Source organism: Podarcis melisellensis (assembly GCF_964234715.1).
Source record: "Podarcis melisellensis genome assembly, chromosome: 11".
In the NCBI taxonomy this organism is placed as follows: domain Eukaryota; kingdom Metazoa; phylum Chordata; class Lepidosauria; order Squamata; family Lacertidae; genus Podarcis; species Podarcis melisellensis.
Genome location: NC_138543.1, coordinates 20999925 through 21026779, shown reverse-complemented (window position 1 = coordinate 21026779; position 26855 = coordinate 20999925). Strand labels below are relative to the sequence as shown.

Genomic DNA, 26855 nt, shown 5'->3' with positions numbered 1-26855 from the left:
GACCCACAGGCCATGATCCAAATGCAGAGCATGGTTTCTGACTCTCCTCTTCAGAAAGCAGACTCTGAGGCTGCTTGACAACTCTCAAAGCTGAGGGAAATGATGAGGTCTGAGTTTTGGACATCTACAGAGAACTGCATTTACGTGCCTAAGGATCACCACTGCCATAAATGAGATCTCTTAGCAGATGCTCTTTTGTTATATTCTTCTCCCCGTGTATCACTTGAAGCAAAGCAACGCCGGTTGGTTCTTCCAAACTTCCACCCATACAATTGTTCCGGCGACTGAAAATCACCACCCCTTTTTGCACCTCAGCTGGGAACCACTGTATTTAATCATTTTCGTTTGTGTTTTATTCTCTTCATTTGTTTTCTTTGTGTGTGCAATGTTCAGTGGAGTCGTTGCTGGTGCATTTTAAAATTAGAATAAACAACTTTTTGTCGTTGTAATGAAGTACCTAAGCAGGCCTTATGGAATAATGACAGTCTCTATTTCAAAGCGTGAGAAAAATACGTATTAACATATTTCATCACCTTTATAAATGTGAATTACATCTCTCCTATGTTACCAGGATACAGGGAAAACAAATAGCCATTATGCATTTCCATGTGATCCACATATGCATACTGCTAATACAAGAGGCATAAAGACACACTGCCTCCTGCAAACTCATATCTACAAGCTCACACAATTACAGGGAACTATATCCCCAATTGTACCTGCTATGACTTTCCCTGGGTGGCATCTCTTTAATTTTAGATGATTGCGAAAAGCTTCTTGTTCAGTCATGTCCTTCCAGTGAATTACTTATAAAACTCATGTTAGTTTTTATTTAGGCTGATGACTGACATTTTATTGCTGCTTGTGTCTTTTATCATTTAAATTATTTTTAAATAGCTCTTTAAAATTTGCATTGAAATTTCTCTCTGCGCTTAATTTCAGACTCTAATAATAGAAACACAGCATTAAAATTCCACAGATAAATGTGTTGCCTCATAAAGAAAAAAACAAAACAAAACATGCCCAATCCACAGGACTCAAAACAAAACGCCACCACATCTGTGGATCATTGACTCCAGTTTGCTGAAACTCATCCATCTTGCAACACTGAAGCCAGCTGGTCATTTTGTCCTTAGGAGTTTTCACATTATATTTCAGTGGCTCTTGAGATGCTGGTGATATAAATTAGATTTTAAAACAAGCAGTTTCCATGTCACAGTAGAGCTTGGGAAACAATTTTTTCTGGGCCCAAAGGTTTCCCCCATGCCCTACAACTCTGTATTATAAACTTCGAATTGCCATTTCGGTGAGTTGAAAATGTGTGAAATCACACATTTTTCTCAACTTCTCTACAATAACAAATAATTGCAATCTTGATGTAATTTTCCTAAATGAACTAGGAATGTGTCTAGAAAGTGGCTCACTCACTATTAGACCATGCTGTCCCTAAAGTACTGGTTGTGGTTTGTGGCACTAAAACCTGGCCCAAAATGTTGAGGTATAGACAGGGTGAAAATTCACAGCAAAAGAATAATGGCAGGTCTAGGGTGAGCTCTTTTGAGGTATCTTCATCACCTTCTTCTTTGTATGCTACCTTTCCACAAAATGGGTCCCAAAGTGCCTCACAACATATCAAATAAATAACAAGCAGAACAATTGATAAAACAGGAGAAACTATTATATCTTGGCTGTGAGTCCTGGAAGTGTTAAAAACCAACTTCTTCTCTCATACATGTTGAAACAAAATAAAAAAACTCCTTCCAGTAGCACCTTAAAGACCAACTAAGTTAGTTCTTGGTATGAGCTTTCGTGTGCATGCACACTTCTTCAGATACCCAACTTAGTTGGTCTTTAAGGTGCTACTGGAAGGAGTTTTTTTTTATTTTGTTTTGACTATGGCAGACCAACACGGCTACCTATCTGTATCTCATACATGTGTCCAGCCATCTTTCATTAAAGCCACTAAAAATTATGCAGTTCACTTGAACGATGCATTTACAATATTGGGTTGGAAACATGTGATACAAATTAAATAGCACTTATTCAGGAATTGACTATACAAAGTATGTGGCCTCCTTCGTTTAGCCTTTGATGTTCTCTTTTGGTGGGTTTGGAACCAAGAGCTTCAATCACCAACTTTCCTCAATGTCCTATACTAGACACTATGGCTATTCTCATTTGATTGCAGTTTAGTTTGGGTTAAAAATGCGATTGAAAGAAAACATACTTGATTAATTGGGGGCAGAGGTGGGAGGGCGTTGCCTGAACTGTCACAAGATGATTGGGTGTTGAAACCTACCCTTTGAGGGCGAAGTACAGAATGGATTATGGAGAAAGTAACTTATTGAGTTCTTACCAACAGACCCGACACCCGCAGCTCTGAATTGCCCAAGAATGAGGGACTGTTCACTTTCTGCCAATGCCAACAGCAGCTCATAGGCTTCAATGCACTGTTCACTGGAAACAACAAAAACGTAACTTACGAGACAGGAAAAAGCCAATATAGGTGACAGCAGGACAGCAAGGAAGTGATGTCTGAAATGATGTCATTTCCTCTCTGTCTGTTAGCTGGGAAACTAGAACTTTCTTGCAGCTTAGGCTTGGTGATCCTAGCCAATTCCTACCTTATGATCTTGTGATTCCTACCCCTGTGATCTTTGGATGAAGTACAGTACAGTGGTGCCCCGCAAGACGAAATTAATTCGTTCCGCAACTTTTGTCGTCTAGCGAATTTTTCGTCTTGCGAAGCACGAAATCCCATAGGAATGCATTGAAAATCAATTAATGCGTTCCTATGGTCAAAAAAGGTCTAAACAAAGCCAAATTTGGTACAACAACAGTTTATTAACTGCTCTTTAAAGTCACACATACTGTAAAGAGCAGTTCAAAAACTGAAGGGAAAATAAATTAACTTTATAAACAAAACATGTCTTTGTTTTTAGACGTCGCGAGACGTTTTCGTCTTGCGAAGCAAGCCCATAGGGGAAATTCGTCTTGCGAGGCAAATCGAAAACGAAAAAACCTTTCGTCTAGCGAGTTTTTTGTCTTGCGAGGCATTCGTCTTGCGAGGTACCACTGTATATAAACTGATTAAATAAATTAAATAAAAAATAAATTATTATAAATTAATGTAAGATAGAAAGGGTGACATGACTGAACAACATCATAGTACATTTAGACTAGGGAATTTCAGCTTTCAGTGCAGAACTCAATACTGCACTGAAGTGTAGAATGCAGAATGAGTCAAGAAGGCTTTTGTTTTCCTATGACAGTGGAGTTTGGCCCCGTGGCCCTTTGGAGAATCAGGGAATGCCACAGCAAAAGACAGGACAATGGCTGGGATAAACCTGTACTAAAAAGAGCCAAAAGGTATTTACTTGAAATGGTTTGTTCATTATGTTTTGCTTCAGCCTCTGGGCCTAACAGGTCATCATTTTAACTTTCCCAAGGCAACTTTCAGCATTGGCAATGTTTTCCTTTCCTTTCCTTATAAGCATGTGACGTATGTTAGTTCTATGAACAATACGGATCATTTACTAAACTACTCTTAAGCCAACATTTAGGCACTTTGCTAAGTGCCATGAATGAGAATAACCTGTAAGGCAGTTAACGTACAGATGTGAACTGAGTAATTACTAAATACTTACACTTTCCATCTAAACCACTAAGTCTCTTGGGCTCACAGGTCAGAAGGTTGGGCAGTTCGAGCCCACGCAACAGGGTGAACTCCTGTTGCTCTGTCCTAGCTCCTGCCAACCTAGCAGTTCGAAAGCATACCAGCGCGAGTAGATAAATGTGGCAGGAAGGTAAACAGCATTTCCATGCGCTCTGGCTTCCGTCACTGTGTCCCATTATGCCAGAGGCAGTTTAGTCATGCTGGCCACATGACCCAGAAAGCTGTCTGGGAACAAACACCGGCTCCCTTGGCTTGAAAAGCACCACACCCCATAGTCTCCTTTGACTGGACTTAACCGCCCAGGAGTCCTTTACCCTTTACCTAGTATCAAGCCAAATTGGCAGCTCTTCATTTTCTCTGAGGCAGTCCCCAGAGAGCATGAAATGGACACTATCTTCCTACACACTATCCCTGCCAACTCACACTGAATAGAGTCCTAACAAGTAATGGTGCAAGGTAAGGAAGTGAGTAGAATTAAAGCGGGGGTGGAGCAGTACATTATGTGTACTTACATACCGTCAAGTCTCTTCCAGGAAACAAGCATTACATGAAAATGTACTACCTCGTTTATTTTGTCTCTTGCATTCTCTGTGCACGTACCTGTATTGCAAGGCGAGCTTCAGGGCTGTGGCGTTGGACTCATATTTTCCAACCAGCATGCTCATCCTCTCCGCATTACTCTTGCACTCTTCCAGAGTTATTGTCAATAAATCATTCTGAGATTTTAAATGCTCAATGCGGCTGCGGAGAAGAAAACCATCTATAAACTTTCACAGAGCACCTACTCAGCCCTACCTGCCTTGAACATTCTCCAAATGGCTCCATCTCAAAATGTGAAAAGTAATCTGGCCTTAATCATTTTCATCCATTACTGGAAAAGGCAGGGAAGGAATAAATAATGCAAACTGCACGAACAAGTCTTACGCAGAAAACCTTTTCACCAATAAAGCCCAATGAAAATGTGGGTGGCTTTATTATTATTATACTTTAAAGAAATGATATGGAGCTGCTTATATAGACATATTTCATTGGTGTACATTTTTTCTTACCAATGCCCACCTCGCCCTTCTGTTCTCAACCTTGTGGTTTCTTTTGCTTTAAAGGAGTTCCTGGGCTAACTGGCCCAGGAAGAGCATCACATAAAAAACAAAAACTAGGGTTGCCATACGTCCAGGCAGAAATCTGCAAAATGTCAAAAACCTCTCTTTTGAGATTTTGCGAAGAAAGCAGCTCAACAACTCATGTCCTTACAGCTTTGTGAGTAGCTCCCTGTGCTGCACTGTCACAAACTGCTTTTAAAACTGTCCTGAGTTTTCAGCACTGTATTGGAAAAGTTTATACAATGCAGCTTTTCAAGAGCCAAGGAGGCTGCTGCTATAAGAGGGCAAGTCAAAAGCCCTATTGAGGTCATGGAAGCAGTTATCTGTGCAACTCCCTACATCAGTGATACAATTCACTATGTCACTGGTGGGGAACCTCTGGCCCACGAGCCTCGTTAAAGCCCACCAGGCCTCCCCATTTGGCCTATGAACATATTTTGCCTTACATTTAGGGATGGGAGTGGAATTCATGGAAGACTGATTCAAAAGTGGACTCATTTGATTCAATCAGGATCATTGGGCAATGCCAGAATTTATGGCGCTGTGGTGTAAACCACTGAGCCTAGGGCTTGCCGATCGGAAGGTCGCCGGTTTGAATCCCTACGATGGGGTGAGCTCCTGTTGCTCGGTCCCAGCTCCTGCCCACCTAGCAGTTCAAAAACACGTCAAGTGCAAGTAGATAAACAGGTACCGCTCCGGTGGGAAGGTAAACAGAGTTTCCATGTGCTGCTCTGGTTTCGCCAGAAGTGGTTTACTTGTGCTGGCCACATGACCCGGAAGCTGTACTCCGGCTCCCTTGGTCAATAAAGTGAGATGAGCGCCGCAACCCCAGGTTGGAGTTGGCACACCAACGATAGCCAGGAAACTCCACTATATTTAAATAAAACACTGGTTCACAACATGAACTTCACACTGATCCAAATTGTGAACTTGAATAAGCTGAACTGTATAATCGACTGAGGCCTGAGGGCAGTTATATAGTATAAATAGCCTATGGGGAATTTCCAGTCATTCCTAAACAGGCCCTACAGGTGTACGCTCTCCGGGGAAAATGCCGGAAACTATGAGAGGCTTCCAGAACCAAGCTACTTGCAATGTGATTGTTCAGTTTGCAGAAGCCATGCCTATCTCTCACTTGGGTTGCAAATGCACAACAACGTCTTCCAAGTGACCTCAGCGAGCATTTCAATTTCAAATATTCTGATATTTTCTACTTTTAGTTAAGTATTTTTATTCATTTACTTGTTTTGGGTTGGGGGCACTGCTCCCCTGCCCCCTGGCTACACCCACGTTCAAGATCCTGATTAGATCATGGGTCCCCTTTCAGAACTCGTATCCCTATGGATCCCTTTATGAGGAGTCGGAGGGCTGCCTCTGTCTGGTATGCTAGCAATGTTTTTTCTTCCCTTTGGGAAAGCTCAGTCATCCAGCTGCCAGCAGCTGGGAGATGTGAGCACACAGGGTTTACTGCTGCTGTACATTTTGAATAGAGTAGAGCAAATCTCCCTGGGAGTAATGAGAGTCGATGACACCCTGTCAGTCTCAGAGGGAACTGTACAAAAACAGAAAACACCACCACCATAGCTGCTTCACTTTGACACAGGTGTGAGGGAGGTAGAGCATGGCTTCCTGCCAAAGGTGGGGTTTGCACGCAAAACCTATCTCCTTTGCCTGTGCTGTTTCAAAGGAGGTAGATGTGGAAATGATAGAGTTTGGGTATTACTTCTGAGTATTTAGGTACAATACATTGCTTTGACTGTCAACAAGTACAACGATGCCAACAGCACCTACTCATCTCCACTAAAATTATCACACTGATCTATACAAATCAACTTGAAAACTGTATTTTGGGTTCCTCTGGAGGCAACACCAGCTGTTGCTAAGACCTGCAGAATAATATGCAAATCCTAACAAATCACTTTATGGCCTAATGCTGATGACTAAATTATCTTGTTGAAAGAAAGCTATTAATTCAGATTAAGCCCTCCTTTTCATCACCATATTTTTCCACATTTATATGCAGATGGCATAAGCATAATTCACACAAATCAAAATGATGGGGGTAACAAATCAAGTTAATCAACTGAAAGTAAGAGCTGATTACCATTATGATTTTCAGATGCTGAATTTTCCCCTGCAAGGCAGCGCGATGCCTACATTCATATGCAAAATATTTTCTATGAATATGTAATACACAGAAACTGGCTACTGAAAAGAGCCGTGCTCTGAAAGGCAGGTTCCAAAGTGTTGCTGTATAGTTGCCCTGGTAAGCTAATCTTATTTGATACTTTATTCACATTGGTCACTAGTTTTCCTATGCTGGCAAGACTCCATGACACAGCTGAATTTCCCAATTTCTGAAATAAAGGAGAAATCCACTCTAAGCAAAACAGAACTCTGTATATATATATATATATATATGTATGTAAACTTTACCTGTTTAATCGCTCAGTTTCCACTTCAAATTCTCGGATTTTGCTTTCAGAGATAGCAGATCCATGCGAGTAGAGGGTCTGGAAAATTTCTTGGATGTTGGAACAGTCTTGAAGAGAGTGGGCTAAGTGTTCTGCTACACTACTAGAAACCTGCAATGAAATGGGGTATTTATGGAAAACAGTTAGTGAACTCCATGCATGTTGTATTTCACAGATTTATCACCTGTAAAAAGTAGTAGCATCATCTCGAGGTTGGGAGGCAGCAGGGACTTAAAATAAACAGGAAAAAACAAACACACTGGATGAAGGGCGGCATATAAATTTAATAAATAAATGGCACTAAGCCATAAACCTTGGTTTACTAAATACTGTAATATGCCAGTTGTGTACTAGTGTACGCAGCCCAACCATGCCTGCATCACTCCTCAATTGACATGTGGCTAAAGCAAAGTCCTTTGCAGCATCCCAGAGCCATCAAATGGGAATCTTTTGTCACATTAAAATATCCACAAAGCAATATGGGTGCTGGGTACTGTAACAAATGAAGCAGTCCAGAAAAGGGACACTTCGAACCTTCTTTAATATCCATGTGGGACTGACTTTTTCTAGTAATTAAAATATTTGTGGGATTTATTTCTTTAAAGGTCACAGCAAAGGAGCTAACAAGCAATGAGAGTGCAAGTGTGGTTTTGCCACAGACATTAAGGCTTCACTCTTAAGCCTGGGAATCACTGCTTGGGATCGGGATGCAAATTCTCTAACGAACGAGACAAGGGTGACAAGAGCTAATCACAAGAGAACAGGAAAAGGTATAAGGGGGTCCCCTGATTCTCATTAATTAATAAATAAATTTCAGCAATAGACTGCTCTTCATTAGGAATAATCAGGAAGTGTTTTACATTACATTCCTATTCTAGAACAGCAGATATTTTATAGACTGTTCAACATGCATCAGGAAGCCTCAGAAAGGGTTCACAATGAGTGCTATTCTACTAAGTCGTTTCTAGAGTAGATCCATTGAGATTTATAGACGTAAAGAACTTGAGTCCACTTGAGTAACTTGACTCTACTTGATTTTCATGGGTCAACTAAGCATGACCAGGAATAGATATCACCCATTATATCCACCAGGTACTTAAAAAGAAATGGGACATCTGCTCATTTGCAAGAGAGTAAGTATTAAATTGCTCATTTAAATTGTGTCACAAAAGTTCAGATTGGAGAACCTAAAAGCTCTTAGAAGTTCTTCCCTAACCAATCTCTCCTGAAATAAACAGGAGATTTGGGGAGGGGACTGTCCAAATGTATGGCTGTCCATACTTGTGTCAGATCACAGTGAACTGTTTACTTTGCCTTCGGATTCTTCCTCTGCCATTATGTGGTCCACATCTGCACAGGTGTCAGTTAACTGCTGTTATTTTCCGCCACATCTACAGTGGTACCTCGGGTTAAGAACTTAATTCGTTCTGGAGGTCCGTTCTTAACCTGAAATTGTTCTTAACCTGGGGTACCACTTTAGCTATTGGGGCCTCCTGCTGCCGCTGTCGCCAAACAATTTCTGTTCTCATCCTGAAGCAAAGTTCTTAACCCAAGGTACTATTTCTGGGTTAGCAGAGTCTGTAACCTGAAAGGTCTGTAACCCGAGGTACCACTGTATAACCTTCTGAAGTTGCTTTGCAGAATCGTGTGAAATTATGAACCACCATTCATGAATTGCTACTTTCAAGGAACCTTTTTGAGTTTTTGCATCAGTGTAGTTCGTAGCTATCCTGAAGCTGAGACTCCAATACTTTGGCCACCTCATGAGAAGAGAAGACTCCCTGGAAAAGACCCTGATGTTGGGAAAGATGGAGGGCACAAGGAGAAGGGGACGACAGAGGACGAGATGGTTGGACAGTGTTCTCGAAGCTACCTGCATGAGACTGATCAAACTGCGGGAGGGAGTGGAAGACAGGAGTGCCTGGCGTGCTGTGGTCCATGGGGTCACGAAGAGTCAGACACGACTAAACAACAACAACAATAAGGGAGTTGCAGCAGAAAAAATAGATTGCTTTCCTGCCTGTGACTCTGAGATAATAATTACAGAGAAAGCAGAATGAAGAAAAGGTGTGGCTGTGAACTTTCTTAGCTGCCTATGGTCATCAGCTTGATCAAACTGAAAAACCAAACTACTAACAGGAATCACACTAGTAAGTCAAGAGGGTTCCAATTTCCTCTATATTTATTTGAATGCTTATGTTTTGCTTTTCTGTAATAAAATCAAACCTGAAGTGGCTTACAAAGCACAACAAAATGAAAAATAATCCTGACATTAAAACAGAATCAACAACCAGGTGAATTATAAAATAATTAGTCTTCGGATACCAAGTAAAGCTTGGCTGGATACAATCTTCTTTCTAGTATGATCCTCTTTCTAGTGCACTTCCTTATAATAATGTTGTCCAAGCATCAAACAAAACCCCTAAAGATGAGGACTAGAGATTTTGCTGCTTCACAAACAAATAATAGACAGTTGGAACAATAATGCAGTTATGAATGTTTTACACTGAAGTACTCTGCAAGAGATCAGAATTATTCTCTGGCATCAAGCTTAGGTTGTAAATCATCTTAATTTTCAGTTATTGCATGATATCCTTCTGATGTGGGTAGAATTATTTATGTGAGTGGGATTTTATCTTTATCCATAGGGTTGCTGTTGGGTTGTATTAGAACTGCAAAAATACAGCTCCCTCCCCACAAATTCATGCTGAGTCTCCTTAATAATATAATCTCCAGCTGTAAAAGCTGGTTATGGACTTCTGCCACAGAAACCAAATGCATGGCTTTGCATATTCCATGCACATGGTACAATAACAAGATACCCTTATGCTGCAACATGAAAATAAGTTCTGATCTCTTTCCTCTCGAAAACAGAATTGTATCATGTGAATATAGGTAGGCTTTCTTAATCTACATAATTTAAAATCACTGTTAAAGAACAGGAAGCAGAATATAGTCGTACCTTGGCTGCCGAACGCCTTGAAATTCGTACATTTCGGCTCCCAAACAATCAAAAGCCGCAAGTGAGTGCTCTGGTTTCTGAACGATTTTTGGAAGTCAAATGGGCACTTCTTGCTCAGATTTTCTTCATAAAATTACTTATTGGAGCTTCCTGCAGCCAATCAGAAGCCATGCTTTGGTTTTTGAACATTTTGGAAGTCCATCGGACTTCTGGAACAGATTCTGTTCGACTTCCAGGGTATGACTGTACACGAATAAACCGAAAGTTTACACAATTGAGGGGTGCAAGAAGTGGGGTTCCCCAAGGACCAGTATTGAGAACTGGACTTTCTAACTTGTTCACAAATGACCTGCTGTTGGGGGCGGGGTGAGGTTTTCAAGTTTGCCGACGGCACCCATTTGCTCAGGATGCTTAAAACAAAATTGACTGCTAGGAGCTCCAAAGGTATCTCAGTAAACTGGGCATTTAAAAAGCAAATGGAATTCAGTGTAAGCAAGGGTAAAGCAAAGCAGATTGGGGCGAGAGAGAGAGAGAGAGAGAGAGAGAGAGAGAGAGAGAGAGAGAGAGAAGAGGTTCTGAACTGGGACTGACTGATGAGGAAAGAGCTTGGGGACAAGGCACACAGGTGAAAGAAAACGTCAAGCCAGTATGCAGAAGCTGTGAAAAACAAACATTCCGTATTGGAGATCATTAGGAAAAGGGTCAGAAATAAAACTTCTGATATAATAAGGCCACTATACAAGCTGATGGTGCAAATGAGCTTGGACTACTGTGTACAATTCTGGTCGCGACACCTTAAAAGGATATTAGAGCTTAAAAAGGTGCATCCAAACACCCCTATAAAAGTAGTTTTCTTCCTCTCTTATCAAAGTAGAGCCCAGGGTCATTCAATAAGGCCGAATGTTGGACATTTCAGGACAGACTTCATACAGCACCTAAAACTATGGAATTTGCCAACACAAGAGATGTAGCCACCAACTTGGATGGTTTTCAAAGGGGTATAGACAAATTCATGACGATAAGGCTCTTAGTGCCTATAGTCACAATCACGATGTATTACCTCCAGCATACTAGTTGCTTGTGAGCACAAGTAGACAGCGCACTGTTGCGATCATGTCCTACACGCGGGTTGGTCATTGTGAGTGCATTATGCTGAAGTAGACAGGCCTTTGGTCTAATGCTAATGGACACTTCTTGATCAGATTTTCTTTATAAGGTTACTTATATATCACCATCTAATGTAAGGCTATGTACAACATATACAAATCCTTATGGAAGGATTATATGTTTGTAGCATTTATGTTTTTTTGTGGGGATACTCAGTACCAGCAAACCGCGCCCCCCTCCCAGATATTAAAAGTGTGGCACTTATTGGAACAACTTCATGGTGAGTACAGGGGCCGTTTTTGTTTCCCTTAAAAGAATATTATTTTAAATATATATTATTTCAATTTTTATACCACCCTTCATCCAAAGATCACAAGGCAGTTCACGACATGAGCATAAATCCTATGTGATCATTAGCACTCACCCCTATGCTGCTGATTTCAGATCCCAGGACAGGACGGTCAGATGTTGAAGATTCCGATCTCGTCTTTGAGAGCTTTACTCGTTCAGCTATCTAGAAACGGGGGGAAAAAACCCCACCGCAAATATTAGGCGTCGTATGTAGCTTTTGCACAGCTATGCAAATCCCTCCCCCTTCTTCGCACATCCAGAAATTGTATGTTAAGTTGATTAATGTAAACTGGCATGTGTGTTGTGACTAACAGAGGCTTAAAATCCTTAGCACTTATCTCTCCCTGCAGCTCGAGTTTTCAGACTCACTTAGGATCCTTGTAAATTCCCCTGGCGCTCCAGCTCATGCTTCCCAGTTAATTGCACGCCTGCACTGCAGCTGCGCGCAGCAAAGGCTGCGTCTCCCAGATAATGAGAGGCACTGTGGCAATGTACAAGGACTCACCTTGGCAATGGGGATGTCATTACTGCTGCTGCTGGTGCTCAGTTCTCCAGTGCTAGGGTTAATGGGACGGTTGGCAGGAGTAAGGCGGCCGGGACTTGATGGGCCAGTTGCCTGGACACTTTGTAAACGGGTCTGCAGTTCTCGAACCTGGAAGAACACACAATATTAAGACAAAGTCATTTGTTTTCCTTTGCACTTGGTCTGTTGAGCAGTCCTGGCTGCAGCAGCCAAACTCTGCTTGAGCCTGGGGTTATTGATTTATTTGTTAAAGGAAGAAAAGCTTGAAAAAGTTCTAAAGCAAAAGCTTTTCCATTGTGTCAGGGAACTGCCATCAGCTCAGAGGCAAGAGGTGGAAGGGCAGTTGTGTTACAGGAAGCCTCTGAAGATCTTGCAAAGCAGTTCTTCCTCTGGTGGGGAGGGAAGCCCCGCCTCCAGTGGGGAAGGGGCGCAGGGATCAGAAGATGCTAGGGAGAGCCTCAACACCGAGCCTGAGCAAAGGGGAGGGGAGGCAAGTCCCCCTTTGCCAGTGCCCACGTTGCGCAGTAGGTAGGTTTGCGCGCATAGAGAGGAGAAGGATGGGGGTCACATGACTGTTATGCTGGGGAAGGTATAAGGACCGCCCACTCCCAGATTCTGCTAGCGACTGAGCAGACATGGACTTGAGACGCTCTGCACTGTAAGATAGTTTGTACAGATAATAAAGTCTGGAAAAGACGGGTTAGTCTTGCCTGTTTGCTCTCAAGCAACCACACCACCACCTGACACATTGGTTCTTCGGCTGCTACAAAGCAGTTTCTAGTACTACCAAGTTTTATGAAGCATGAACATATTTACTGAGAGCAATCTGTCTTTCTGGCCATATGAACACCTTTAGTTTGAGGTCAGATTCAATGAACACCACTGGAAGAAACACAAGCAATGCATGAGGGTGGAAAAGTGGTGGATCCATTGTTGTCTTGTTCACTTCTTATATGCTACCGCGCAAGATGAATAGTTAACTCTTGATGAAAGTTGCAGTGGTGAAAGGGGAGGAATAATTGTACTGGATTGTACTGGATCCCACAACTGTTATGTCCCCAGACTTCAGATGAGTAAAGTGACATGGACTTAGGCACATATTATGTATAAGCAAATATACAGGTATGTGCCACAAGAATTAGCCTTATTTAGATATACATAAAGGCTGTGTATGGATTCTTTTATATGAATTTATTTCAGCTGAAGATTCCTTCCAGACCACAAACTATTTCAGGATATTCCTCCCACCCACATTGCATCATTGAAAAGCCACCTGGCAGTAAGACATGGTGGGCAGGGGAGACTAATGAACCACGTAGAATCCATAGGTGTGCCTCTGGAATTATGGCCAGAGTTCCCAGAAATTGATTTATGCATTCAATTTAGCAAAATGAATGCTAAACCAAGGAAGAAGAGGAGGAGGCAGCGTTTGGACTTGATATCGCGCCTTTCACTCCCCTTAAGGAGTCTCAAAGCGGCTAACAATCTCCTTTCCCTTCCTCCCCTACAAAAAACACTCTGTGAGGTGAGTGAGGCTGAGCCCAAGGTCACCCAGCAGCTGCATGTGGAGGAGTGGGGAAGCAAACCCAGTTCACCAGATTACGAGTCCACCGCTCTTAACCGTTACACCACACTGGCTCTCTAGCACTATCAGCCTCACTAGAATTAACAGGTGGCAGTTAAGAAGTTTCAGTTCTCCCATAATGTGCACTTCTAGCTTAGAGTTCACTCTGTTTCCCATTTCCAAAATGGTTCCACGTGTGTCAAACTAGCTGCTAAATCAATCTCGGTGCTTGCAAACTCCAATGCATGCTACAGAGAGCCCTCAAACCAGTAAGATGCTCACATGCACACAATGTTCTGCCCCAACGGAGGGAGACATTACAAATGAACCACACAGTTCCACATTTGAATGTGTTACATCCATGATCATCTGACCCCAAAACAATAATTTACTTCCAGAACAGATCAAATGATTGGGACGATAATGAGCTTAAAGAAACACAGTGCAGCCCAGTTCGCTCATCCTCTTCTCTTGCCACGTGAGAGAAGGAGGTGCCTACGAAGAAAATCAGGGCATCATACAGATTAGAGATTTCTCCCCAGAATGTGACAAGTGAATGGATCCTCACTTTAATGTTGAGAGATAACTCACTACTCTGGTCAACAGGAGGGAGGAATAATTCTGAGTCAAGAAAAGTCTGACTGGAGGAGCCATTGTCAGCATGCAGTGCTGGTGGGAAGGAGAAGAGAAACTGATTTCAGGAGCTACTGATGAGGTGCCATGCTACCATCCTCCTGGCAGCAGGTAGTGTTGCACTAGGGTAGAGCAGAGGCAAGGATGGGGAGGGAGCCGCAGCATGGTGCCACCCCTCTGTGCCAGTCGCTGTTGGGTATTCATTCACAAAAGAGTTAACAAAATCTAAGATGAAAGTAAGTTATTAAAAAAGCAAACACACTGTGCTTTATTTCACTCTATCGAAGTACAAACATACATAGGCAGGCAACCCATTCTCAGAAATGCCTACACAACAAAGCTCAAAACAATAATAAATCTAACCAATTTAGTGCAAATGCTGAGAAGTAAATTGGAAGGTTCTTCTCAGCTACTAGGATAAATTGGCACCCCAAATTTCCATCTGTGAGCTGATTCAGACTGTTTTCCCCAGCTTCATAAACCATGATTTATCCATCTGGAGGCAAGCGTCAGGATCGAATGTTCCTCCCCACCCCTCATAATAAGCTCCTGCCTTATAATCCTGGTTTATTCACCACGATTAAACCAGTATCCTGGTTCAGACAGAACAGGGAATTGTGGCTTAACACATGCCAGGAATTGAGCACTGAAGCTGGTGCATGAAGTGAGGAGGAGTAAGGTGAAAGAGGAGCAAGCATGACGCTTGTCTCCCCGAATTTATGGTTTAAGAAGACGGGAAAGATAATTTGAACTGGCTCTATGAATCTGTGTTACAGGACACTGAGCTAATGGTCTGCATATAATAAAGCAGTTTGAAATAATTATTTGTAGAGAAACATCCTAGGATGACCTCATTGCATTAAAAACCCAAAGTGATTGAAGTGTAAATAATTTATTTATACTTCAGAAGCTATAGTTGAAATGCAGCACTGCAGAGCAGATAAATGCTAGAAACACAGCAAATTAGAAAAGGGTACCCAACAAATCAGCGAAGTAACTCAAGACCCCCAAAGTTGCTGAACAACTGCATTGATCTTATTATATGCAATTAAAAACAACAAAAAGGTATTAAAATAAAGCAGGCCTGACCAGTGGCATAGCGTGGGGGGTGCAGGGGGGGCCGGCCGCACCGGGCGCAACATCTGGGGGTTAGAGTTAGGGGCCGCAAATCCACGGGTAAGGGGGCGCAAATCCACGGGTTAGGGGGCGCAAATTACTTGCCTTGCCCCGGGTGCTGACAACCCACGCTACGCCACTGGGCCTGACCTCAAAATGGCTTTAAGACTAGAAAAGGAAGGGGGGAAAGCTTGCAAATGACATTTTTTGATGCAAGATTATAAGCTTTGCCTCGGACAAATACTTAAAGAAACAAATGGCACAGCAACTTGGTCCACAAGGGAAATCAAGAGCTCATTTTTCCTGCACCACTAGCATAGAAAATAAAAGAAGAAGAAAGGAAATAAACATGCAGTCTGAAGGGGAAATTTCCTTGAAAGTCAAACTGTTTATTGAAACACATAAATATCCCTTCCGATTATAGCAGTGGACAGAATAAAGAAGTGCGGTGAGCTATAGCCCCTAAACCCAGAGGAACTTAAGTAAAAATGAGTTGCTACATATATACATAACTTGGCAGCTCATGAAGGACAGGATACTTAGAAGCTCTACTCCGAAAAGATGATACTAATATTTGAGCTATGTGTTGCACTAAGTACCCATATTTAAAAAGGATGCTTAGCACTATTCCTTCCTTTCCTTCTTCCAGCTTCATAGACTCTGACCCAGACTGGGAGAATGATGGGTACAAAGGGGGCTTAACCCAAAATTATCCCTCCTGGTTTCAATTCCCACCCAGAGCTGCTGTTTGCAGTAAAGCAACACCTTCAAGGGAAATAACACATGATTTGCGGCAGGAAAATGTCATGTGAAGGAAACCCCCTCCCCACAATTCCAATCTAGACCAGACCTTCATGCAGCTGCTTTTTCCCTGAAAACCCATTACAGTGGTATCTTGGGTTACGAACTTAATTTGTTCCGGAGGTCCGTTCTTAACCCAAAACCGTTCTTAACCTGAGGCGTGCTTTCGCTAATGGGGCTTCCAACTGCCGCCGGCACGCAATTTCCATCCTCATCCTGGGGCAAAGTTTGTAACCCGAGGTACTACTTCTGGGTTAGCAGAGTTTGTAACCCGAGGTGTTTGTAACCTGAGGTACCACTGTAGTTGGTGCTAAGCACATGGATAAAAATGCACGCATGCTTAGTGTCATGTGCAACTTGTTCACATCACACCAGCTGAAATTCCCTCCTCTGCACAACTGTTAAAGATGTTGCAGCCCTCTTCTTTGCTACTGGCTATTAGGGGCTCTTTCAGACAGGTGTTTGCCCCCAGTCCTACCTGGAGATGTCACAGCTGGAAAGTGGAAGCCAGCCCTGTCAACTTGCAAAACTTGTGCTCGGCCAGAGAGTTCTGGTCCTTCGCAAAGCAAGCTTTGGTATGTGGTTTGAGACCAGGATTTTGGAAGCACTACCTTCTGCCGTGTGACTCTGGAAGCATCAGAAGTATTGCTTCACACTCTGTTACCACTGGAGTACTGAATGGTTAGTGTGCTAGCCTGGGTATTTTCAGGGGTGGCATCCAGGAGTCTTGATTGGCTCCCTTTTGATTTGTGTTTTGGTATGTTGTCAAAAGGGACACGGGTGGTGCTGTGGGTTAAACCACAGATAGGGCTTGCTGATCAGAAGGTTGGCGGTTTGAATCCCCGCGACAGGGTGAGCTCCCGTTGCTCCGTCCCTGCTCCTGCCAACCTAGCAGTTCAAAAGCACGTCAAAGTGCAAGCAAATAAATAGGTACCACCCCAGCGGGAAGGTAAACGCCGTTTCCGTGCGCTGTTCTGGTTCGCCAGAAGCGGCTTAGTCATGCTGGCCACATGACCACTTCAGCCAATAAAGCGAGATGAGCGCCACAACCCCAGAGTCAGTCACGACTGGACCTAATGGTCAAGGGTCCCTTTACCTTTATGGTGTCAAAAACACAGTTTTGCTGAGCTTCCGGTTTGGTTGAGTTTTTCTCCTCTCTGCTATTTTAACAGGCTGCTGGTCTTAGTATGGTCCATTAGTTTTGATTTCTGTACTGATGGCCTACCATTTTAATTGAAGTTAGCAGCATTGGGTACCTTGTGAGGAGCTGAAAGTTGGGATATAAATATTTTAGTAAATGAGTTTAAGATATCTTGTAAGTTATGTTTTCTGCAAATAGCACTTCTAGGGAAAAACTGAAATTATATGGGGTAATTTTTGGTTAAACCCTTTTCTCATATACGTCATGGCGCAAGTTTGGATCAGAGCCTACTTGGTTACTTTTTCTATTAAAAACAAAACAGAAAAGCAAACAATGCCAAGCATGTTTTTATCAAGAAACACCCAAGTGCTTTTATAGTTTTGTTCCTCTAACAATCAAAACACTAAAGATATTTGGAATTTCCCCTATTTTCAATAATTTATAAATCACTTTCACAGAAAACATAGGAAAATTTCTGTCTCCTTGCTATGAAGGTTTCATAACAGATGTCATCTCCATAATGGAATGAAAGGGAAACTCATTGTAAACCGTGCCAACAATTGCCACTGAAATCCTCAATATTCTGATATTCATTTGTACATACGTACACACATATGGTAATCTGGATATATTTGGGGTGGCCGGAGTGGGGAAGAGAAGCTTGTTAAAATTTCAATGCTAAGTTAAAAGCCACTAACAACTTATCAAGCAGTGACTGCTAGCCATAATTATACACCATAAAACAACATTTATAACGGAAAGAAAAATATATGAGTAATATTCAAACCACACTTAGGGTGGAAAATCCTTTTTCAAGAAAGTTTAAAAATTGTAATCTAAGCAAATAATAAAACTACAGTATAGGGCGGGATTCGCTTAACGAATCCCGCAATTGGAAGCCCCTGCACAAGGACTTCTACTTGCGAAACAGGGTTCACCCCCACCCCTTCCTGTGCCCCCAAAATGGGCTCTGCAGGGTTGTGATACCTCCCAGAATATAGGGGCGAGGAGAGAAGGATCACTCCACCTGGAAACGTGCAACCATAGGAGCCAGCTTTTAGGGGGCCAAGGTCTTTTCGCTGCCCCATACATTATTTGAAGGGGGCAGGCACTGCCCAAGTCAATGGGGATTGCTATTCAAATGGCGTGCATGTGCCATGTTTTGTGACCAGTTATGCAGGGCGGGGGTTGCCTGGGCACCCCCAATATTTTATTCCAGTTGGCACCCTTGGCTGCAATGCTTGCACAGATAGAACATCTTTCATACACAGCATGATCCTGAATTCCACCCATAGTGCAGGAAGTAAGGTAAAGGACCCCTGTACGGTTAAGCCCAGTCAAAGGTGACTATGGGGTTGTGGCACTCACCTCGCTTTCAGGCCGAGGGAGCCAGCGTTTGTCCACAGACAGCTTTCCAGCTCATGTGGCCAGCATGACTAAAGTGCTTCCGGTGCAACGGAACACTATGACGGAAACCAGAGCGCATGGAAATGCCATTTATCTTCTCGCCACAGCAGTACCTATTTTTCTACTTGCACTTGTGTGCTTTCGAACAGCTAGGTTGGCAGGAGCTGGGACAGAGCAATGGGAGCTCACCCTGTCGTGGGTATTTGAACCGCCAATCTTCTGATTGTCAAGCCCAAGAGGCTCAGTGGTTTAGACAACAGCACCACCCGCGTCCCTTACCTTTACCTACTGGGAGTACTGTTATTCCTCACTGGGGCTGGGAGAGGGAGGAGGAAGAGAGGGAACTCATGGATCTAAAGCAGGAAATGTCACTGCAGCTGGCCCAATGTGTTGGTGAGAAAGTGGAAGTGATTAGGGAGGCAAGAGAGAGGTATTGCAGGCCAGGGTAGGGCTGAAGGAGCTGAAGAAAGCAAGCGGATCTCCTTAAGGAGCACAAAGAACACCTCCCCTGAGGCTCTGGAGGCTGTGCCACCTCTGTGAGGCCAAGCCAGCGGCAAACTTTCTATCTGTGTCAGCAGAAGCCTGACTGTGACCTTGTTCACACGCAACTCTAAGCCAAAACCCAAGAGAGATGAAATGGAAGAAATGAAATGACAGCAGATCATATACATAAGGCAAGTCAGTGGTGGTTCAGGAAGTAGCTTGCTGGCTCAGAAAAGTGAGTACACATTCTGATATATTAAATAAAAGAGTGGAACACAGCAAGAACAAGTGGTGGCAGGAAACAAGGTGAAACATCCATAGCCAACAGTATAGCTCTGAACTATGCAGACAGGAGATTTGAGGGGGTGGGTAAGGTCCACTTGTAGGCGGTGGTGGGGAACCCACTGGTTTAGCGCACCATTTGTTAAAACGATTTGCAAGCAGTTTCTTCAGTTCAGAACTTCAAGGCTGGGGGGGAAAAAACCTACTGCAAAGGAAGGTTGAGGAGCCGTGTAGGTTAAAGGAGGGAGCATGGCACAATTAAAAGAGGAATGCCACTGCAAGGGAGGGATAAAAAGCCTACAGGGAGGAAGCAAGAGGAGGAAAGCAGAGCATAAGTCTGGCTGCAGGGCTGGAGAAAAGAGAAATGATTTCTCTCCGCATAAATTTATGTTGCTGCTAAGAACTTTTTTTTTTAAAGGCAGTTCACATTTTCCGTGCCAAGAAAAGGTAGCTGGGGAATGAATGGAGGGAGTGTTTTGCAGATCTAATAATCCATCAAATCTAAAAAAGAATTAGAGGAGAAAAATGTTTGCGGACAAAAGGAGGGCATGGTAAAGAGATTACCCTGTTTATGGGCTTGCAAAAGAACAGAAGAAAGAAAAATGGGAAATCTTAAGACTAGACAGCTACAAACACGGGATTCTTACTTAGTTCTGGCATTAGCAACATGCCACGCGCGCACCTCTAAGGAGGGTAAGTCTTATTCACAGCAACCCTGGAGATGGCTTAGGCCCATTTTGGAGTATTGGTAACACCTACATGATTCCTCGTAGGTATCACGTGAAGGAACTGATTAAATGAACTGGGACTTCCACATGGAACCCTTGCATGGGGCTGCCATGATTGCACAATTTGCAGCAGTTGCGCATACAGGCTATGTAGGGAACCACTGGTTCATACTATCAGGACACCCATGTGCACACACACACACACTCCAACTGTCAAACCTGTGCGCTCCTGCTGGTGACAACATGAGGTTTGCCAAGCAAGTGCTCGGGCCTCAGAACACTTCCAGGTCATTCTTAAGTGTTCATCGGGCTAAACACAGAGAAACACTCCACACTGCTGCCTATGGTTGCCACCATGGAATTCTTTCTCCAATGAGATTCACCAAAGCCCAACCAAGCATATTCCAGTGGCATAAGGTGTTGTCATCTGGGTCAGTAGCTAGGGTTTGTTTTGTAGTCTACTTAACATTGCCTCGGCGAGCATAGCGCTGAAATAGGTCCTTCCATCTAAGACTATGGCAGGATGCATTAATGGTTTGCTGCCTTTTTAAAAGAAATATGCTATTTAATTACAGACAAAAACCAACTCCCTGGGAAGAGAATGGCAATTGCCTGCAACACAGGAATCTCACCTAAAGCGTCCATGACAGATGGTCATCCAACCTTTGCTTAAAAATCTCCAATGAAGGAGTGTCCACCACTTAAATGTTGTGACCCCACATCCACACCCCACCAAGGTGATCCAAAAGTATAACATGGTAAATTGTATCTAAATATAATGTAAAATATGACTCTTAAATTCATATGACTTTCATAAGTATGCAGTTGAAAAACTATACACTAAACATCAGGTATTCTACAGTTTCTAAGTAAATACGTAGCAGACACAAACTTGACTAGAACTCTTAAAGTTGATTTCTAATGAAATTGTTAGCTACGCTTACTAAAGTAATTTTCAATCAGCCATTTCAGCAATAAGCTAGCAATAGCTGTAATTACCATGCAAAAATTAGCCGAGAAATCTAAGCCTCTTGGGTTGTATCTTAATTAAGGAGAAATGTAGTTACTGCTAGTTCTCACTCCACTTTTTAATAAAGTGACAGTCGGGATCTGAACGCTAATTTTAAGGTTTCTTGACCCGTATTATTATTATAGTATTATTGAACGGCTGTGATACCTTCGGTGTATCTTAAGAAATGAAAGTAGCGCTCTCTAATTCAAAGTCAATACACTTCCCAGGATTGATTTATTCACATGGGATACATGCTTCATGGATGAGTTGCCTGGAAGAATATAGCTCTCGTGTTCTATCACAATTATACTAGGCCAGAGTCACTTGAGCCTGTCTCATTCTCAATTTATAATGCCTCAGTTATGCTCACTATGAGGAGGACCTGTAGTTCCAAAACGAGCCGTGACAATGTTCATAAGGCGGAAAAAGTTACCTACTATTGTTTACTTTGCACATTCCCCTTGCTACGTTTCTGGTCAATTTTACTTTAGAATTCAGTATGACTCTGTATATAGACACATGTTTTTAATCCCTCCTCAGAGAGGCTAGATTTCAACACAGCCTCTTAGGAATTATGAGTGGCTTGCAGATATTGCGCACTTCAGCCTTCTCATAGCAAACCACATAACCACCAATGTATTATAAGCCTAAAAAAGTTTAAAAGGCCAGTTTAAAAACTAAGACTGGTTTATTTTGTTGTGCATTTGATATGCTTTGCCTCTATGGTTTACAATTAGAATGCCACTTAGAAATAGAATTCCTTTGCCAATTGCTTACATGCATTTCTAGAGGTAACCAAGTTACGCACACAAAGCAAATAAAATCCAACTAGGAACATGAATTCACTAGGAAAAATTCTCCCCCAACCATTCTTTGCAGCTTAACTCAGAGCCCCCCCAAAAAGCAGCCCAAATAACCAGGTCTTAAAACTTCCAGAAGGTGGTTAGGCTTGAATTCTGAACAACTCTGTAGTGTAATGCCTTTTACACATACCTTTACAATAAAGGTGAAAATGTAACATTTTCAAAGAGCCTAGAAAATATCTAGATTGGTTAAAAAAAACAAACCACCAACACAAGTTTTCATGCATGATGAGAACAGAGGAAAGGCCAGTTGAACATTGTTCCCTTAAGCAGCATGTCTGTACGGTGATAGTAAAGATTGGTAAGAAAAATATGCTTAGCCTCATCCTAACTTTTGCTGCAAGATTCATGGGAGCACAGAGCAGAATCTTTCCCATTCCTGACCTAATACTATATATTAGGCTTCCTAAGGAGATTTGTCATGTCAGAGCTAACTTTTAGGAACTAATGTATTATTTAAAAAGCATTCAGAGGTCTTTTATAGGTGAGGCACATTAGCTATTTAGTCTTATTTATCTATTATGTGGCTATATTATGCATATATTATATTATACATATAACCGCTTCTGCCAATCTAGCAGTTCGAAAGCACACCGGTGCAAGTAGATAAATAGGTACCACTGCGACGGGAAGGTAAATGGCGTTTCCATGCGCTCTGGCCACATGACCCAGAAAGCTGTCTGTGGACAAACATCGGCTTCCTCGGCCTGAAAGCGAGATGAGCGCTGCACCCCACAGTCGCCTTTGACTGGACTTAACCGTCCAGGGATCCTTTACCTTTACCTTACATATATTCAGTGCTTTTTTTCCTTAAAAAATGTTTAGGGGTATTCTCATTTTCCTACTCATATTGAAATACTGCCCCTCAATGAGACCAAACTTAGATTCACAAAATGTTTAGGGGTATGCGTACCCCTGCGTCCCCCCCAGAAAAAGCCCTGCATATATTATATAATCCCCTTAGGCCATGTTAATAATTGGACGGTCCTACCCCAGTGCTAAACCTTAGGGTGAAGGGCAGACAATAAACAAATAAATAAAAACCGCAGTCAAATGTTACACAATGTAGTACTTGGGGGAAAGGTGCACACAATCTCCAGTATTATTGTTACTATTAATTTGATATCTCTTTGTTGGCCCATCTGTTTTGTTTGCAGACTTAAGTCACATCTGTATCTGCAATGACCGCCCAGTGTACAGACCAATAATATCTAACTGGACGTGGGTGGTGCTGTGGTCTAAACCACTGAGCTCTTGGGCTTGCTGATCAGAAGGTCGGCGGTTCGAATCCCCATGACAAGGTGAGCTCCTGTTGCTCTGTCCCAGCTCCTGCCAACCTAACAGTTCGAAAGCACACCAGTGCAAGTAGACAAATAGGTAAAGCTGTGGTGGGAAGGTAAACTGTGTTTCCGTGCGCTCTGGTTTTCGTCACGGTGTTCTGTGGACTTAACTGTTCAGGGGTCCTTTACCTTTTACCTTTACCTTACTATCTAACTGTTACCTTACTATTAACTCTTGTTAAGGAAAATAGTCCAACTTGCAACTAAGATGGAACCACTTTAGGGTGTTAAGCTAGTGCAAGTGTCTTCTTCCTCCTGGCAAGAAGCTCAAAGGAAAAAAAGGCAGTCTATAATTTCACTTATTCAGCTCTGTTTAAATAATTTTTAGGGGTTTCCCATGAAGAACTAAGAGATTTTATTTTCCTTGATAAAACAAATACTTTGCCTCCTACTGGTGTTTAACTGAGTTATAGTCAACTATTATATTGGTCTGCATACTTTCAGTCTGACTCTTCTTTGGTTTACATGAATTTTCAAGATTATTTATCTAAGGTCATTCCAAAGTAGAGAAAGAGGACCAGTCACTGGATGGTGTGCATTTAAACAAACACACACGCACACCCGACATGACAGACTGAGGCGCAAGGAGAGCAGAACATTTCTAGTCTTTGGCCAGGCAATATCACCATTCATCTTGCTTGCTCCCCTAGATTTTGCACTGAGCTTACAGAGAAACTAGATCTCCCTACAGACAGAGTTGCCCTATAGAGCACTGTACATGTTATTGCTTTCCTGGAAATAAGCAGTCCACGTGTTTGCCTAAAAACAAAGATGCATATTTTGGTAGAAGCTGTTTCTACAGGTCACAACTCCAGTATTCAGGGTGCTCTCTTTGTCTATGGCTATTTTGCACAGAGGTAACACTACATTATGGACACCCTACAGAAGTAAGTAATTACCTCATTTACTAATGACCTGCGAGGGATAAAAATCCATACACATGTCATTTCTTAGTTATTGCACTGCAAAGGAGCACAATCTGTTAACTGAATGCATTGAATATCTAATTTAATTAAACCTCTAACAAGGCTCCGAAACCCCATTGAGAGCACTTTGTTTGATTACAGGCACTGGGCTAAAGCAACAGCCCTATTGATTTGCTCGGCTTCAACTACTTTTATCTACCCAATTTAGTGTGTGTAAAACAAACAAAAAAACTAATTTATTTTTTTTTTTTGCAAGGGCTCCTTTCCTCACTCTCTGGGGAAATAATATAAAGTGACTCTTGGTTCACGGATGCATATATAAAATATTTAGTAGGTCAAAGAAAACATCTATTTGTGTGGCAGCTATTGACTGCATTACAGATGCAGATAAACTCCCTGGTGCTCACCATTACATAGTGTGGCTGACATAGACATCTGTAATAAACAGACTCCTCTCAAGGGAAATAAACCCACTGTTCACCAAATTAGCATACAGTTCACAGCACCAGACTTCACTATTTTCCAATAACCCAAAAGAAGGATAAAGGTAGAAGTAATGATCAATTCTGTGATTACCGATCTGGAATTGTCCCTTCATATTTTAATGTTCAACACTGAAGGGAAGTAGACACTCCTCTTTGGTTACAAAGCAGTTTCTTTTGCAGCCCCAAGAAGATCCTACCATACTGTGACCCTGCTCATCTCTCTTAGAGAGAGGTGAACAGATGTGGGGTGGGAAAAAGAACAAAAGCACAGTAGGGCCAATGTTTTATTTTAAGCCATTCATTGCCATAAATTGTGGGGATTAGACACACCCATGGGGAAAAGTTTATCAATGATTATAAACAATGACATTATATGGAATCTTCCAGAGTTCATATAACCTCTGTTTTGGAACAGCTGCTCTGGTTTCCAGTCGGTCTCCAGGGCATAGCTGTCAACCGTCCCTTATTTGGCAGGAAACTCCCTTATCCCAGTGCAGTGTCCCGCTGCTGTCCCTTATTGATGATGTCCCTTAAATTTCCCGGGTTTCATGCTCGCCTGGCTCGGGAGGGAAGTAGCGAGAGAGCGCACACTGGCGCCGTCATCCTGGTGCGAGGAGTTCCATCAGCCCTTCCCCGCCCGAAAGAGGGGAGGGAGAGAGACTCTCGCCCACGCCGCCCGCGAGCCCAGAGGCGGCAGTGGTGGTGGCAGCTGAGGAGGCGGCCTGAGGGAGGAGGAAGAGTAGGGCATGGGGAGGGACGCAGAAGGGCGGCACTTCAGCGGCCACTGCAGCGCTGCAACCGCCTCATGCCAGATTGACAGCATCTGTCAATCCTACCAATGTATGCAACTCTTTACAATAGCAAAATCCCCTATTTTGGCTGCTGATCCCTTATTTTCGAGGTTGCTGGTCCCTTATTTTCAAATCTGTAAGTTGACAGCTATGCTCCAGGGCCAATTCAAAGCGCCCAAAGCCCTAAACAACCCAGGCTCCACATACCCGGAAGGCCGCCTGCTTTCCTACAGATCATCTTGGATGCTAAGAGAAGTGGAGGGTGCCCTGTTGGTTGTTTCATCATCTTCAGAAGCTCAGGCTGTGGCAGACAAAGAGAGGGCCTTATCTGCAGCAGCCCACCTAAGCTGTGGATGATCAGGGGCAGCCCAAGGCATTTTGCTACCTGAGGTGAAATGCCCCAACAATGGGTTGGAGAAGCAAATTCCCTCCTCCCGCCCGGCATCAGGGCTTTGTATCAGCTTCTCCCTTCAGGGTGGCTAACTCGTGGCCCTATTTTGGCAGCCCTTGGAAACATTAAAGAAAAAACAACTTAAAGCCTTAAAAGAATATTTTTGTGTGTGTGATGCGTTGTTAATGAAAGCATATTCATCTGCTTGTGTATTAAATTTGTTTAATAATTAAAAATATAAAATACGATAATTGTGGCAATTATATATATTTAATTAGCTATATTAACTGTGTATATTACATTATACTGAATATATTGCAAACACTTTAATTTACGATATGGAGATTTAATTCGGTGTGTGGCTCACTTGGGATGAAAAGTTGCCCTGAGCTACAATGACCAGTTGCAAAAAAAAATGAGGTCAAAGCTCTCACACATTTAGTAGTTGTGTGGAAAAAGATGATTCCTTTAGGTTACACCAGCAGTTCTCTGGAGATATCCATAGCTATAAACTAACTTGCATTCCTTTCAACATCATAATCCTTTCTTATTAGGCCTGCAATGACTTCTGCAACATGACTATGGAATCAAAAACACATGAATATTTGGAAAACATAGTCACAAAAAGAAATAGTTACAAAAGCAGATTCTTACATCCGATCCCTTTGATGCAAAGACAACACAGGATTTGATGTTATT

At 42.5% G+C, this 26855-nt stretch overlaps 1 protein-coding gene across 5 annotated transcripts in view; it reads right to left on the bottom strand.

Annotated features, from left to right (window-relative positions):
- The window catches only part of MCC (MCC regulator of WNT signaling pathway), a 207861-nt gene that overhangs the window by 20932 nt on the left and 160074 nt on the right, over positions 1 to 26855 (bottom strand). For all 5 annotated transcript variants that reach the window (XR_014172954.1, XM_081930451.1, XM_081930449.1 and 2 more), the window contains 5 exons: positions 12176 to 12322; positions 11744 to 11833; positions 7213 to 7361; positions 4277 to 4417; positions 2357 to 2457 (listed from right to left, as the gene is read on the bottom strand). Coding sequence is in view for 4 of the 5 variants with exons in the window: in XM_081930451.1 (XP_081786577.1) it covers positions 2357 to 2457; positions 4277 to 4417; positions 7213 to 7361; positions 11744 to 11833; positions 12176 to 12322 (628 nt within the window). In the remaining variant the exon portion in view is untranslated. The remainder of the gene's footprint in view (positions 1 to 2356; positions 2458 to 4276; positions 4418 to 7212; positions 7362 to 11743; positions 11834 to 12175; positions 12323 to 26855) is intronic.